Raw genomic sequence first — 14674 nt, 5'->3', positions numbered from 1 at the left:
GGATCACAGGTATTATCAGCCGGAAGGGAGGGTAAGTCAAGGAAACATCTATGGCAGTGCCTAAAACAGGACGCAAAAGGAGGAGGAGCAGGTGAATCGGAGTTCTGCAGACGAGACAAATGCTATACTTGTGGATGGGCAATAGGTTACGTAGCCACGATGTGATACGACGGTTGAAGACACGACAGACACGGTCCACCACGGGACCATGTGGATGGAGGATGGTTCGGTTGGCGGAGAAATGCTCTTCCGTAGACGATACGGTGGAACACAGTGGATGAAACGCAGGGCGCTTTTGGGCGCAAACCAGTTGGCCATGCCTCGTCCCCGTTCCAGCTCTGATGTTCCCAACTAAGATGTCCAAAGTACAAGTACATGTACTCCATGCTGGCGATTTGCAGCTCCATCATAGGCCAGCGAATCTGCGGAGGACTCGTACAGCATATCCGGTTCCCGCCGACAAACGAGCGAAGGAGGGCGGTGGTCGAGATTGACTCGGGGAAAAGGCCCTTGCGGACGAGGAATTTTCACCCAACTAGCGTCGCCGACTCCGCAAACTTCCTCGGCATCTTTTCTGTCTTTCTGTGGTTTTCCAGCCTCTCGCCTCTCCAGCTGCGGCGAATTCATGTGTCAGCCCGCTGCTGAGTTCATTACCCATTACCACTACCGCTGCTGCCATCTGCCATCATTTCCTTCCCCCTCGGCCGTAACCACACCATCTCGACGTCGCCTCATCTACCGCCAACAATCCTCTCTCTTCCATCTAATCCTCACACAACCACCGCCGGTGATTGATATACGACACGCCAGAGAGAACAGAAATGACGAGATAACAAAAGAATGACGACAGTTTCGCCGCCCAAACCTTGGGAGCGTGCTGGATCAACCGGTAAATAGTTCTCCAGCTCAACAAGCCCGCTGCGAAAACGTCTATACTGACGATTGAACCTTCATAGCTCCCTCTGGCACAAGCACACCTATAACCTCCACAGCCATGACCGCGCCTTCACCCATCAACGCCTCCTCCACCTCCACCTCCACAGACTCCGCTGCCCCAGCTCTCCCCGACCGACCTTCGACGTTAAACAACGTCGTCAATCAAAATGCCTCTAACTTCACAAATCAGAACCGCTTTGGCATGAATAGCAGCCCTTACTCCTCGCCTTATTCCTCCTATTCGTCTCCCTACTCGAGGTTCGGCGGCGGCATGTATGGTGGAGGCATGTACGGAGGCGGGTATGGCTATGGTGGAATGTATGGCAGTGGCATGTATGGGGGATATGGAAACTACCCGGGCATGCCAGGAGATCCAAATAACCAGAGTCTGACCCAGACGTGGAACAACAGCACAGCGGCGACGTTTCAAATTATGGAGAGTATTGTCGGCGCGTTTGGTGGGTTTGCGCAAATGCTGGAGAGCTCGTACATGACGACGCGTTCCTCATTCTTCGGTAAGTCGCTTCCTAGCCAGAACAACATTGAGACTGACTTCTCTGAAAAGCAATGGTCTCCATGGCCGAGCAGCTCGGGAATCTACGCCAGACCCTTGGTTCTGTTCTCGGAATCTTCACTTTAATGCGCTGGCTTCGGACCTTGGTCGCAAAACTCACCGGTCGTCCACCCCCAGCCGACGCAACAGCCCTCACGCCCGCAGCCTTTTCATCCTTTCTCAATGGTGGCAACAGCTCTACACCTGCGACATTGCCTGATGGCTCCGCTGCACCGGCCCGCCCCTCGAGAAAACCGTTCATCATGTTCGCCATCGCAGTCTTTGGTCTGCCCTACCTAATGAGCAAGTTAATCCGCGCCATGGCCCGCTCGCAAGAAGAAGAAATGCGTCGCCACCAGGAAGCTGCGCTGACATACACCGTCGGTCAGAACGGAGAGCAAATCCCTATCGACCCCAAAAAACTCGACTTCTGCAGAGTGTTGTACGACTACACCCCCACGCCACAGTCTGGGGGCATGGATCTCGAGGCAAAGAAAGGCGACTTTGTTGCAGTGCTTTCCAAGACGGATCCAATGGGCAATGCCAGCGAATGGTGGAGGTGTCGTGCTCGAGACGGCAAGATGGGATACCTCCCATCTCCCTACCTCGAACCCATTCAAAGACCTATGCAAAAGATCACCCCGCAAATTACGGAAGGGAACGTCGAACAGACTCAGATACCCATGCAGAAGACCACCCCACAAATCACAGAAGGAGACGAGATATATCAGTCGAAGCTTCTCCCCCAAACAGGGGAAACAGAGGAAGGACGCTACAACCCGCTGTATGCACCGGTGGCGAAGAAGAAGTACGCCGCAGCGGAGCCAGTGCTTGGTCCCAAGGGACCAAAGATAGACAGCAAGCCCGGCGACATTACGGCGGAGAGTTTCCAGAAGAGCGCCTTTTATTCGTGATGCAAGCCGACCGAGTAAGGAACAAAAGCAGTGTAGGGGCGAAATTGACCTGTTTGTCTTGTTTTTTTGCCTGCCGTCCTTCAACAACCAACATCGTTGAGGTTGCTCAGGAGCTCAGGAGTATTCATGTAATGGGAAAAGAAACCGCCCTTTTCACGTTTATGCCTCGCTCACACACACTCTCTTTCGATCTCTCACTTAACTGGATGCTTTCATTTTCTGTAATCTCCCTGTATCTCCCTTTTGGACCTCTTTCTAAACAGGGAGAGGTATCTCCTGAGTATGCAACACGCGTGCACGTCTGTATATATATACACAAAACGTAGGAAGAATCCCGGCGCCGTTTCCCTCTTCCTTCCCTCTGTTCTCCGTCGTCCGTCTTCCGTCTCCCTTCGCTTTTCGGAGGGTGGTTTCTGTCCTTTTGGAGCGAAAACCAAGCTGAGCAGGTTGGTATCAATGAATGTGCTATGCTGTGCGGTGAGCTGAAGGGGAATGGGCACGGGAACGGGAAGAGGACTCTCGAAGTGAGACGGAATGAGAAAATCGTATTAGCAGTGCCATATTCCCGAGTTCCACATGTATGCCCACAAATGTATGTCCAGTTCTATTTCTCTTCCTACACCCACAATTTATATTCTAAAGGATGTTTGATCTCTCTCTCTCTGTTAATGCTTGACGTTTCTATACCCCCAGGATATTTGGTTATATGTTAACAGATGTCAGGAATCTAACGTTTCTCTCGGAGCCAACTACTCGAGTCAACTCTGATGCCTCTCTGTATATATGCATGTCCATAATCTAGATACCCTGCATTAATGTTTCACGAGATACGTTCGACGCGGCTCCACTCTTCCCCCTTCTCTCTATCTTCTTGCAAAAGCATCATGGGATGTATGGGTTACTTAATTTTTACCTTAACGTAAGCTCGAGTCTAATTCCGAACCTCCGAATCTATATGAAGTAAAGAGCCAACTGGGGTATTTGCAGAGGGACACTATCAATACCTAGCTATCTAGCGCCCAGTCGACCGGGCCATGGCCTCGGCTGGCCCACGGATGGCTCATGGGCAACCCGTCACAAATGACGCTGGGTGAACGTGGTTAACAAACCTTTGAACCAAAGCCACTGAACCAAAAGCCATTAAACCCAAAAAGTCATTGAAGCAAAAGAAAACTTTTGAGAGGGCCAAGTCATAGCGCGCGCAAACAGGATCGCGGCGGAAAACATGGCAGTGAAGCTGACAATTTAGCAATGAACACAACAAACCCATGAGATAAACACGCTCAAAGGAGCCCTAGGCCGCTAAAGCTCCTCGCAAGCCAATGCCCCGTTCCATTGCGTTGTGTTATCCTGGAGTCTTCTTTTCTGATCAAGGACGCCAGCATCGCACGGATGTCATCAACCCAGAAATCACCATCTACACAAAAATTCTGATCGAATGTGCAGCATAGACACGTACAAGCTCCAGCAAATTCAAAGCCTGCCTCGGCGGTGCATGCCTCTCGCCTGTAAGTAATGATGGGCAATATTAGTACTGAACTTTACGGATTCAGCATGCGCTGACGTGATAGATGGACATACCTCTTGCACGCTGTCAACCTCATCGTCACCCAGAAAAGCGCCCTCATCACTGCCATCAGTATCCTCACTACTATCATCACTATCCTCTGTAGATTCCTCACCCCAGCTACCTCGTCGAGTTGACGAACGACTCGCACCATTGACGACAAGTGGGCCAGTTGGTGATGTCGAACCGCTGCAACATCCTGATCTGTCCCTGTTAGCCCGAGACGGTTCTCTCGCCGACTCTCTCAACGGCGGAGAGGCACGTCGTCTAGACTTCGACCTGGTGGCTTTAGAAGACAATCCCATGCTCTTCTTTTGCTTCGATGAGCTGCTTCCGTTCTTCGTCTCCTGCAACGGCATTCTTGATGAGCCCAAAGTTGAACTCTTAGTCGTCGCTGTCATCGAAGGCTCGTCTTTCTCTTGTTTGACGTTGATCTTACGGTTGGAAAGGTATTTCCCGTCGAGGTCGCGGACCGCACTGAGGGCTTCGGATGAAGTCTTGTAACGTGCCCGCGCAGTACCCTTATTCTTACCCGGATTGCGGCTGTCAGGGTGGATCTCAAGGTAGATAACATTGCCACAACGTTTGAGGAGACTGCGTAGCTCACTCTCCGATTGATAATAGGGTAAGCCGGAGATGAAGATCTTGCTGCCGTCATCAACACGACGGACAGGGAGAGCTGTAGGAGGCGAAGATGGATGCTGGACAGAGTCGCTGGTGAAGTGAGTGCTGTACGGGGTTGTAGGGGCGATGGTGCTTGCAAGAGTTGATGGGGCCAGGTACGAATGTCGAGGCATACACACCCCAGACAGGTATGATGGAGTAGTTGGAGCTCTAGTGGGGTCGAGAGCAGGCACCCCTGGCTGAATAGGCCAAGAGGTCATCGCTGCAAACTGTGTGTTGTAGCTCATGGAGGCCGTTGGATGGGCGGAGGTAGCGTAAAGAGGGTTTCTTCAGGTAAGTTAGCCATGGACAGCATTATTCACCAAGAAACATACGCTGAAGATCGTGTTGTCACAGCGGGGCCTGGTAGTGTTGGGTGGGAAAGCCCGGTTGGCCTTTCAGAGGCCACGATTCCATTACTTTCCTTTGGTCCTTCGACTCTTCTCAGAGTCCCGTCCTTCTCCAGGGCGACCAATTTGACACGGACACGATGGCCGTTCCAGCCCTGAGTGCAGAGGTTCTCTGTGTCTCGTGAGCGCGTGGATGAACATGTTGGGGGCCGAACATACCATAGACCTTGACTGCATCAGACCTACCCTTGATGGTGCAATGCCCCATCTGGGTTCCGTTTCCAACGTCGAAGACTTCAGCTTTCAGGCTCTGTTCACCCCCCAGGCTTCTGGTCATGTCCTTGAGCTCTTGCCATCGGCAGTGGCGGGGAATCTGAGAAACCGGAATCAACTTCAGAAATGACATCGTATGAACCCTCTCAACTTACATCCTGGACAAGAATGATATAATGTTGCTCGTCTTTGCTCAAATGACGAGGTCTATGACGTTCTTGTTTTTGAGGCATTTTCCGGAGACTTCACAAAGACTGACAGCGTCAATGCTTCAAAGCCAACTCTGAGCGCCTGTCAAAGTTGTCGGTTGTTCTTTTCTGTTCTTCCACCATATGGCTGCAGATTGGCCAATGGACTTGACACTCTTGTTGACAGACGCCTTCACCGCAATTATGAGGGAACAGGAGGTGGAAGTCGGCTGGTATAGATTCAAACTGATGCATATGGATCAGGTCGTGAGTGGAATCTTTGACCACTTCTCCTCAAAAGATGAAAGAGGATCGCTTGCTTTGAGACCACCAAGGAGGAACAGGCTGTCCAGCAGCGACAAGGCGGACCTAGGGCGGACAAGGGTCAAGGGATGGAACCATTGATATTTTTTTCCGACCAAATGGCTCGGGGACGAACTACGAGCCCTGCTTTCGGAGGAGGGAAAAAAACCAGTAGAAGGCAAGACTTCTGGAATCCCTTGGTCGGAATTTTTGATATAACGAAGATATTTTTCGTTTGAGGAGAAAGTCACCCATGGAGCGAGATCGATGACTGATTTATAGCCTTGACCTACCCAACCCTTTCGATGATGGTACACAGTGGCTTGAATCCTCGATGCAGTACATCTCTTGTCTAGTGGAGGATGTCTTCACAATCAGCATCTGATTCAGATCCGCCATAGTGGAGAAGATGGCATTGAATCTCTGAGCTGAAGCCAATAGAATGATCCACAGGAATAGGCTGAAATAAAGCTCGCAGGTGACTCCCATCGTCGAAAATATGATATCAGATATCACCTCTGGCTTGCATGTTAGCAGCAAGGGCTTTCACTTTGGGAGCAATCAACCACAAGGCAGTTATGCCAGCTAAGCAAGCCTCCCTTATAGCGAGTAGCGCCCTATATCGGACATGTGGTTCGGGAATATCCTTGTTTAACGCTCGACCCAACTGCAGTGCCTGCAAGCCTCTTGGAGATGGGAGAACGTCGACCAATCGACGTCGATCCGGCACTGTAGGGTCAGTAAACCGAGAAAGTCTGACCAGAGCCAAATGTCTCGCGGAGAAAGTCTTGACAGGCATGTGGACGGACCCTTGAAATCTGTCAACAACAATAGTGCTATGGGGATTTTGGGGGGGGGGAAGTGTTTTGTGCAAGTAGGCCAGCTGGAGCAACCCCTGGGCAGGACCTGACGTAAAAGCAAAAAGGACTTGCTGCAAGTCAAGACATGATTCTTTGGTTCGACTGGATCCGGGAGCTCTCATGAGCTTATAGATTCATTCGGGCCCGACCAAGGGGGGCGATTCGAGCATGGAGCTGGAGAAACGCTGGCGCCAAGGGCACGATGGTCGTGTTCCCAATCTCTAGATACGTTCTTGAGGGATCCGAGTTTTGTCCCCTGCTGGGATGATCGTGTACGCCAACCTCGGGTCAGACAATGCCATGGATCTCAAGAGACGTAAAAGCCCAGTGTCCAGCCCGTTCACCTCTTCACCGTTGAGCAGCTTCTTGGGAGAGCGCACTAGAAGAAAAGAATGCTCCGGAAACCTTCTGGAGGGGAGGACGGTGTAATGCCACACGCCTTGGTCGTGGTTGTGCTAGCACGGCCTTTGAAATCCAAAAGTTCTCGCGTAGGAGCGCATTGGTGGCTTGCCAGGGTCAGCTGGAACGCCAGAAATCTCGGTCTTCGATTTCCTGTGCCACATGCATGACGCCTGATGGGGATTAACTTCGATCCTGCAAGGACAATGCTGCTGCAAGGCCGCAGTCGCTAGGTGGCAGGCCGGGGAAACGGAAACACCCATGGCTGTAACTGGGACACCACCATCGCAGGTTTGGTGTATGGCAGTGAGCGTGTCTGATACGCCGAGGCCACTGGTTGACACGAGATGCGGTGTCGCCCACTACGAGTATTCAAAACAAACCCCGGATTTGCGGCCTTTCCTTGTCCTGACTCTTGACATCTGAAGGGCGGAGCCTCATTTCCCACCTGGTAGCACAGTAGGCCGTAGGATCCCGCGACACTGGGATTACGCTGTGGTGGTGGTCCGATGGTGAAGGGTCCCAACTCGGTGCAATAATGTGCGACCTGGATCCGATTCGGACAACCCAGAATTTTGGGAGCTATCTCATCGAGATCTCGACCGGTGACAAAGGACGGTCCTCAATCTCATTGGGGGGCCGCGCTAGCGGTTTGTGCTGCTTCGCTCGCATGCGGTCGTGAAACGATTAGAAGGAGGTGGGATCAGGCTTGTTCAGGCTTGCTCAGGCTTGCTCCTCAACTGGTGAAGCCAAGTAGCGATCATCTCGGTCACCGATCGGCAGTCGTTGGGTCGAGCTGCTCATTCGTCCAAGCGGTGTTGCTGTCGCTTTTGCAAGAATGGATCCTCGATGGGTTGACCAGTAGCTTGCCCAAGAGGCATGCTCCCGCTCCAGCAATATCCCAGCAGGTTTGCTTCCGGATTTCAGCCATGGTGCGTGACGCATCAAATTGTTTGCAGATGGGAATGGTGGTAGGGGCCACCAAAAAGTATTGCGGCGTCTTGAACTACCCTCCTGTGACAATGGCCATGTTTGCCCGATTGCGCAAGGGGAAGCAAAAGATATTTGCCGCGGCTGTCAGCTGCCTCTAGCGGTCTTTTTCTCGATACATTGTACGAAAAATAAAACACATGCTTCTAACACTCAAATATGCCAGATATGCCTGCTCAGACAGTGTTGCGCCCTCGTGTTCAAAGAATGTGCCAAAGATAATAACATGCCCTTGTACGCTCTTGATCTTGTCCAACTCCCAGATCGGAACAAAGTGGCAGCAGTCCCAGTCCGTCCTCCAAACCAGTACCCTTTAAAAACAGCCCAATGGGGCTGATTGTCTGGAAAAGCCAGCTCATCTCGCAGCTTTTGATCCATTCTCACGGTCCACCTTGTTGCACCGTTGGGGGATCATCTTGCATACGGTCTCCCACAACAAGTCCCGATTATCCCTCTGCTGGAGTCATGGCCAATGGGGCGGCATCTGCATTTCCTCTGTGTTCCGTATTCGTTGTAGTACGAGATATCCTTTGTTCCCGGACGTTTCCATCTCTCTGTCTTACTCGCTAATCGCATGTCTCCATCGTGTTCAATCTTTCGTTCCGAAGGTTCCAGGGTGCAAGTTAGGAGGAACTGCAATCGGAGGGGGGGAATGAAGGAAGAGGGGGGGTCTGAAAAGGATGGCCCCAACGGAGATGAATCAATTAATTCATTTGACAAAGCCAACCACGTTGGCACATCTTTGGCAGTAGTAGGAATTCATGCCGAATCTGACTGCGCCACTGCTTTGGGCAGGAAGCGAAGTATCTATGCTCAGGGATCGTTGACAGCGAGAGCAGCGAACAATGTCTAGGGAGGTCTTGGGGGAAGCGGAAGCGCTCGATGACAAGGTACTGATGCTGTCGTCGCTCTTATTGGCTTTGGGAGTGATTTTGGTGGGTTTGGAGCCATTGGCAGCCAGTGTCTGTAGCTGCAAGATTGAAGGCGTCGTCGATGAGGCCATTGTGAGAGTTGGGAAAGTTGTTCAAGGGTGGTTTGGAATGGTACTGAAGAGAGGCCTCAGTAAGGTCGGGGGCCCTTCTCAGAAGACAATGGTGTGGAAGGGGAAAATGGGAAAGATGGAGCGAGGGGCGGGCGAGGTAGCAAGAAGTCTGTTGGAGCGTAGATGATAAGTTCGGGTGCGGAAAGGTGGAGGATTGCAACGGGTTGATCTATGATATGGATACTGGTTTTTGACCGTGGTCATGGGAGAGCTTGGGAAGGCGATGAAGAATCAAGAAGAGGATGAAGCGATGAAACGCGACCAGGGGGAGGATGGGAATTGGTGTTGCTAGTGCTGGTGGAAACTGGATAATGACGGGATGAAGGGGCAAATGAGGGCTGAATACGGCAGTCGAGGAGGAGCACAAGAGCATGAAATCTTCGATGGCATGGGAAACAAACATGGCATTCTCCCAATCGACGGAATGCGAGATGTCGATGACCAGCAGCAGCTCGATCGCAGGCCTCCAAATCTACTGTTTTACGCGCGGCGGCACAGCGAACTGCATTCAAAGGCTCATCAGGCCGAGGAAGTGGCTTTCCCCAGCTTGGGTTGGCTGGCAAGTGGCTAAGGCTGCTATGCCCGGGGTCTGCCCCCAATCACACCCAAGAGGCTCCGACCGTGGGGCAATGGGCCGGGTCATGTTCCGGGCACCACAGGTTGTGGTGGCTGTAACAAGTACTTGAACTTGGAACTTGTACCAGTACAGTATTATTGGCGAGCGCCACACCTACTGCAATATGTGTTTCGTCACCTCCTATCATTTTCCCTCTTGGGTGCCTCTGATGTCTCCGGAGCCTCCTCCCATCACTGGGAACCGAGGCGTTGGCACCGACGACTTAAGAGGTACTTGATACAGAGATCGATCTGGTCTCGGATACCAACTTCTCCTCCTCGGCCATTTCTACCCTCTTGCCCCCCACCTTTTTTTTTTTTTCTTTTCAAGCTGCGTGCCAGTTCAGTGCGCTTTTTGCTCAAGGGCGAGCGCGCAAGGAAACCCGGAACAACGATCCACAATGGTAACCCGCGTTAATGGTCCGTCCACAGGACACCTGACGAGGCATTAAGGCATAGTCATAAGCCATATCACTCACCACCATCCCCCTGAGGGAAATTAAACAACAAAGTGTGTGCGTATCACAACTGTGAAGATATATGAGCCGAGCGAGGAACAACACTCAGCTATGCACCATTGCTGAAGGGTTACCGCAACGATTGATGCTTCTCCACCGGATTTCATGTTCTGCCCTCAAAGGAAATTTGTTCCGGGCCTTGGGGACTGGGGAACGATAGTATCGAGCTCCACGAGAGGCTGGTTGCACGTGCCTCGCACGCCACCAAATACGAAGTACACGGTAGGTATCAGCACAAAGCGCACAGGCCATATGATATCGCATGGGACAGAAGGGTACCCAGACGTAAGCACCCAGTACCCCCGTACCTCGTACTTGAGCGAGGTGTAGGTAAGCCCCCCTTTGGTCCGCTACTGCTCTCTCTTCTGAGGAAGCACCTCAGGGGAGCCATTTCGCGCACTTGTAGCCCATCCAGAGCCAACAGAGCCCGATCCGCATCAACTGCTTAGTCACCCGAGTCGTGCAAAGTCAGCAATCCGGAGCTTATCGAGCAGCATGATTGCATTCAATAGTAAAGATGAGTCTGACCTGCTGCAATATCAGGGCGTCCGCCGTGACCGCACCAATAAGATACTCTGCCCGCAGTCTGTCAGACCGTCCCTCCATGACGTCAGACGTTCTCTGGCAGCCGGTGGCAGCAGCACCTCTACAGCACCTTATCCGGCCCACGTTTTTTGATCGACGACTGCAAACCTTCGCACCTGCGACGAGGCGACACTTTTTCCATTCTGCGAAACTGAAGATAGACATCGCTGCCCACAACTAACCTTCCTTCCCATCCTACCTCAACTCTGTTCTCCTTTCACTCCCTTTTGCTCTGGACGCTCCTTCTTCCAGCCTAAAACTCATTAGCCGACTCGACTCCGATGCGCGTCACCAAATTTCCGGCCTGAACATACGCCCCACCTGTTCAGGTTCCCCAATACCACGACTCGATCCCGTATCGCGAGCGTACGCCCTCAGGTGATCTTTTCATTCAGCCGCTCCTCAACTTTCATCCGCAAGAAGACCGTGGCGCGGAAGACGAATTGTTTCCCACGGCCGAGGGTAAAGTCAGCCGTCACGACTTGCAAGAGTTAGCCCCGCCAGCGCCCAAAAAAAAAAAGATGGGCAAGCAACCCAACCTCTTTACCTACCCCACCGTCGACGAAGTCGCTGCGCACCTACGTACCTATATCCTCTCCTGTCAAAAGGCGGCCTTCCACAGGCATGATTGCTTCAAAGTCGCCGTTTCAGGCGGCAGTCTCCCCGCGACCCTCGCGAAGGCGCTCCTCGAGCCAGGCCACCACGAAGACCCCGCATTCACGCCCCAATTCTCGAAATGGCAGATTTTCTTCGCGGACGAACGAGCCGTGCCCTTCGACCAGGAGGACAGCAACTATGGCTTGTTGAAGAAGGATCTTCTCGACAAGATTCCGCAAGAGCAAGGGACTCCCACGGTCCATCCTATTGACGTGACGCAGCTTGACAACACCCAAGAGCTGGCAGACCGATACCAAGAAGTTCTTATGTCAATATTTGCCAGCAAGGACTCGGTGAAACTGCCCATCTTCGACCTGATCCTCTTGGGTTGTGGGCCGGATGGCCATACCTGCAGTCTATTTCCTGGCCACGAACTCTTGCGGGAATCGGATGCATGGGTTGCCGCGATCGAAGACAGCCCGAAACCCCCGCCCAGAAGAATCACGTTGACTTTACCTGTGGTCACGCATGCTCACAGGATTGTATTCGTGGTGACGGGAGCTGGAAAGAGGGATATTTTGAAGAAGATCCTGGAAGCGGATGACGAAGGCAGGAGTCTACCTTGTGGACTTGTCAATGAGGGCGGCGGCGAAAAGGTGAGCTGGTTCACGGATGATGCAGCGGTTCAAGGGGTGGCATTTCCTCGGAGGGGCAGCTTGTGAAGAGGTGGCCCTGGTGGAGCATTGGGAGGAGTGTTGCTGAGAGATTATAGAGGCGTCCAGAGTCTAAGAGGCGAGGCGCAAGGGCCGGTGTTACAAACTGCGTTGGCGAGGACGTGTTATAGTCCTTGCAGGATGGATGGCTTTTGAGCAGTCATCGATATTCCCCAAACATCCAGCCCCCGAATCTGGCCACAAGTTCATTCTGAGCGGGGATGTCACGGCCGGTGTCACGATGTCGTTTCCATATCTTCGATTCTACCACATACTTTATACATTTAGCCCGTGCGTCCCACGGACCGCGATTGAGCATCAATACTTTAGATGAGGTGACAAATGACCATTTTCATAACCAGCTCTAAAAGACAGAAGGCGACAGGTGAGAGAGCTTGCGAAGGCATGGTACTGCCATGCATACCTAGTTGTCGTCGATATGCCAGCCAACTTGTGCATAGCTCCAGTCTTGATTGATAACGCAAAAAGCCCCGTCGGCGGCCTGGTGGCCCAAGCCCGCCTACCAGCTTCGGATAGGCACTAGGTACTTCCGTAGTTAAAGCCCAGGTGCTGGGGTGCCAGGTAGCCCTTACCGATCCCTACCCAGCTCGCCGGGCACAGGCACCAGTGCAATCCACGGGCTGCCCCTCGCAAATGCCAGCGGTGACATGTTTGGTCCCCTCGGCCCTTTAATCCCACCATGTTCCTATTCACTTGGGCCAGTTGATCGGACCTTTTCCCCTTTCCTGTCCCCTCTCAGTCAGGATTTTGGATAGTCCACATATTCTGACGAACCATTTTGCCGATGGAGTCCAGCGTATTCGCAAGAATCCTTTGTCCCTGGTATCCGGCCCGTAGATGTTGCTCCATATACCATGTCTTGTCTGCTTTCAGATCGGTTGCTCAGTAATCACACCGGCTACCCTTCCTCATTGTGATGATCGCACTCGCTACTCCATTGCACTCGCACGTATGTACATAGTACGCGAGGAGAACGGGAAATTGGAACAGGGAATCCTCCAAGGACCACAGGGTCAATCTTGCATCAGAGCCGAGGCTTCGCAACACTCCCCTCTGTACACGAGGTAGGCTTACTTGCTTGCTTGCTTAACTTGGGCATAGCATGGATTTGCAGGCATAACAGCCCTGTGTGTGGTGGAGTGTTTAGTTATTCTTTTGATTCCTTTTCGAATATGACGAATCTTCTCTCTTATGTATACATAAATATACCGGTTAAATAGATATACGTGTCGGATCTTGTCTGAAGACTACATCACGAGTACATTTCATCTATCTATCACCCGGTAAGTCACAACCAACGAACGAATAACAACCACCACCCATAATGTCTTCCATCACATCCCACAATTTCACCTCCCCGGCCTCCGCAAAACCATACACCTACCTCACCGCCGGCCCCGCCAACGGGCCCCTTGTCGTCTTCCTCCACGGCTGGCCTGGCATCGCCTTGACATGGAAGCCCCAGCTCCTCTCGCTCTCGAGCTTAGGCTTCTACTGTGTGGCCCCTGACATGCCGGGCTACGGCGGTACCTGGACGAGCGACGACCCGAGCGACTTTGCGCTAGAGAAGCTCGTACCCGATTTCTTGGAACTGCTGAAGCACTTGGGCAGGAAGGATGCCGTCTGGGTCGGCCACGACTGGGGGTGCGGCCCCTTGTATGCCATCGCGAGCCACCACCCGGAGGTCTGCCGCGCCATCGTCGGTATCTCGGTGCCCTACCGCACTCTCGAGCTGGGTCTGCCGGCGCTGCTTGAACTGGTCGATCGAGACCTCTACCCGGAGAGCGAGTTCCCCTACGGACAGTGGGACTACCAGGTCTTCTACGAGCAACACCCCCAGGCCGTCGACAGGCAGTTCGAATCAAACCTGCCCGCATATCTGAAGTTGGTGTTTTCGAGAGGCTCCCCGCAGACCGGCAAGGGACCTGCTCGCACTTCTCAGGTCACCAAGCACAAGGGCTGGTTTGGAGGCCCCGGTGCACCCATCCCCGACCTCCCTCTCGAAAGGACGGTTCTCGATCCTGAGATATACGGCGACCTCATTGCGAGTGCGACAAAGAACGGCTGGAAGGGTGCCACAGCCTGGTATCTGAACCATACCGCGAATCGGAAATACACGCTCGAGAAGAGCGTGAATAACGGTGTGCTAAAGATGCCCGTCCTCTTTGTCCACACCGAGTATGATGCCGTCTGTCAGACGGTAGACAACCCAAAATGCCCTAAGGAGATGAGAGAGACGTGCGAGGATTTGACCGAGTTTGTCATCAAAGCTGGCCATTGGGGAAATTTGGAGTGTCCTGAAGAAGTGAATTCGGGCATCGCCAGCTGGGTCATGAAAAAGGTCCAAGATTGGTGGCCCGGTCCAGAGTTGAAGAGTCGGTTGTAGGGGCATTTACTCAGTCGAATAGCACTGAGTTTTGTGTGAAGACAATTCATTCTTGAAGCGTGTGTTGGGAACTCGGCTCTGTTCTCACGAGGTATCCTGGCTCACACCGCGCCTCTTCTAAAAAGAGCTCAGGTATCCATCATAGTTGGTGAACCCGGAAAACTTGGATCATGGTCCAGAATTCCCTACACGTCTCGGTTG

At 52.6% G+C, this 14674-nt stretch overlaps 5 protein-coding genes across 5 annotated transcripts; 3 read left to right on the top strand and 2 right to left on the bottom strand.

The window, feature by feature from the left end:
• Positions 1-994: 994 nt before the first annotated feature.
• Z519_07280 (uncharacterized protein) lies at positions 995-2403 on the top strand (the record flags this gene model as incomplete). The annotated part of the gene is made up of 2 exons (XM_016765015.1): positions 995-1451; positions 1502-2403. 2 exons carry the CDS (start codon positions 995-997, stop codon positions 2401-2403), a joined length of 1359 nt encoding a protein of 452 aa, XP_016618965.1.
• A 1473-nt stretch (positions 2404-3876) lies between these two features.
• Positions 3877-5489, bottom strand: Z519_07279 (uncharacterized protein; the record flags this gene model as incomplete). The annotated part of the gene is made up of 5 exons (XM_016765014.1): positions 3877-3909; positions 3985-4921; positions 4969-5155; positions 5203-5356; positions 5412-5489. The coding sequence occupies 5 exons, from the start codon at positions 5487-5489 to the stop codon at positions 3877-3879; spliced, it is 1389 nt and encodes a 462-aa protein (XP_016618964.1).
• Positions 5490-8705: 3216 nt separating this feature from the next.
• On the bottom strand, positions 8706-8999 carry Z519_07278 (uncharacterized protein; the record flags this gene model as incomplete). Its single annotated transcript, XM_016765013.1, has 1 exon — positions 8706-8999. One exon carries the CDS (start codon positions 8997-8999, stop codon positions 8706-8708), a length of 294 nt encoding a protein of 97 aa, XP_016618963.1.
• A 2278-nt stretch (positions 9000-11277) lies between these two features.
• Positions 11278-12075, top strand: Z519_07277 (6-phosphogluconolactonase; the record flags this gene model as incomplete). The annotated part of the gene is made up of 1 exon (XM_016765012.1): positions 11278-12075. The coding sequence occupies one exon, from the start codon at positions 11278-11280 to the stop codon at positions 12073-12075; it is 798 nt and encodes a 265-aa protein (XP_016618962.1).
• Positions 12076-13411: 1336 nt separating this feature from the next.
• On the top strand, positions 13412-14473 carry Z519_07276 (uncharacterized protein; the record flags this gene model as incomplete). Its single annotated transcript, XM_016765011.1, has 1 exon — positions 13412-14473. The coding sequence occupies one exon, from the start codon at positions 13412-13414 to the stop codon at positions 14471-14473; it is 1062 nt and encodes a 353-aa protein (XP_016618961.1).
• Between the last annotated feature and the right edge of the window lie 201 nt (positions 14474-14674).

This window comes from Cladophialophora bantiana, assembly GCF_000835475.1.
Source record: "Cladophialophora bantiana CBS 173.52 unplaced genomic scaffold supercont1.10, whole genome shotgun sequence".
NCBI lineage: Eukaryota > Fungi > Ascomycota > Eurotiomycetes > Chaetothyriales > Herpotrichiellaceae > Cladophialophora > Cladophialophora bantiana.
This window is presented reverse-complemented; position numbering and strand designations above follow the sequence as displayed.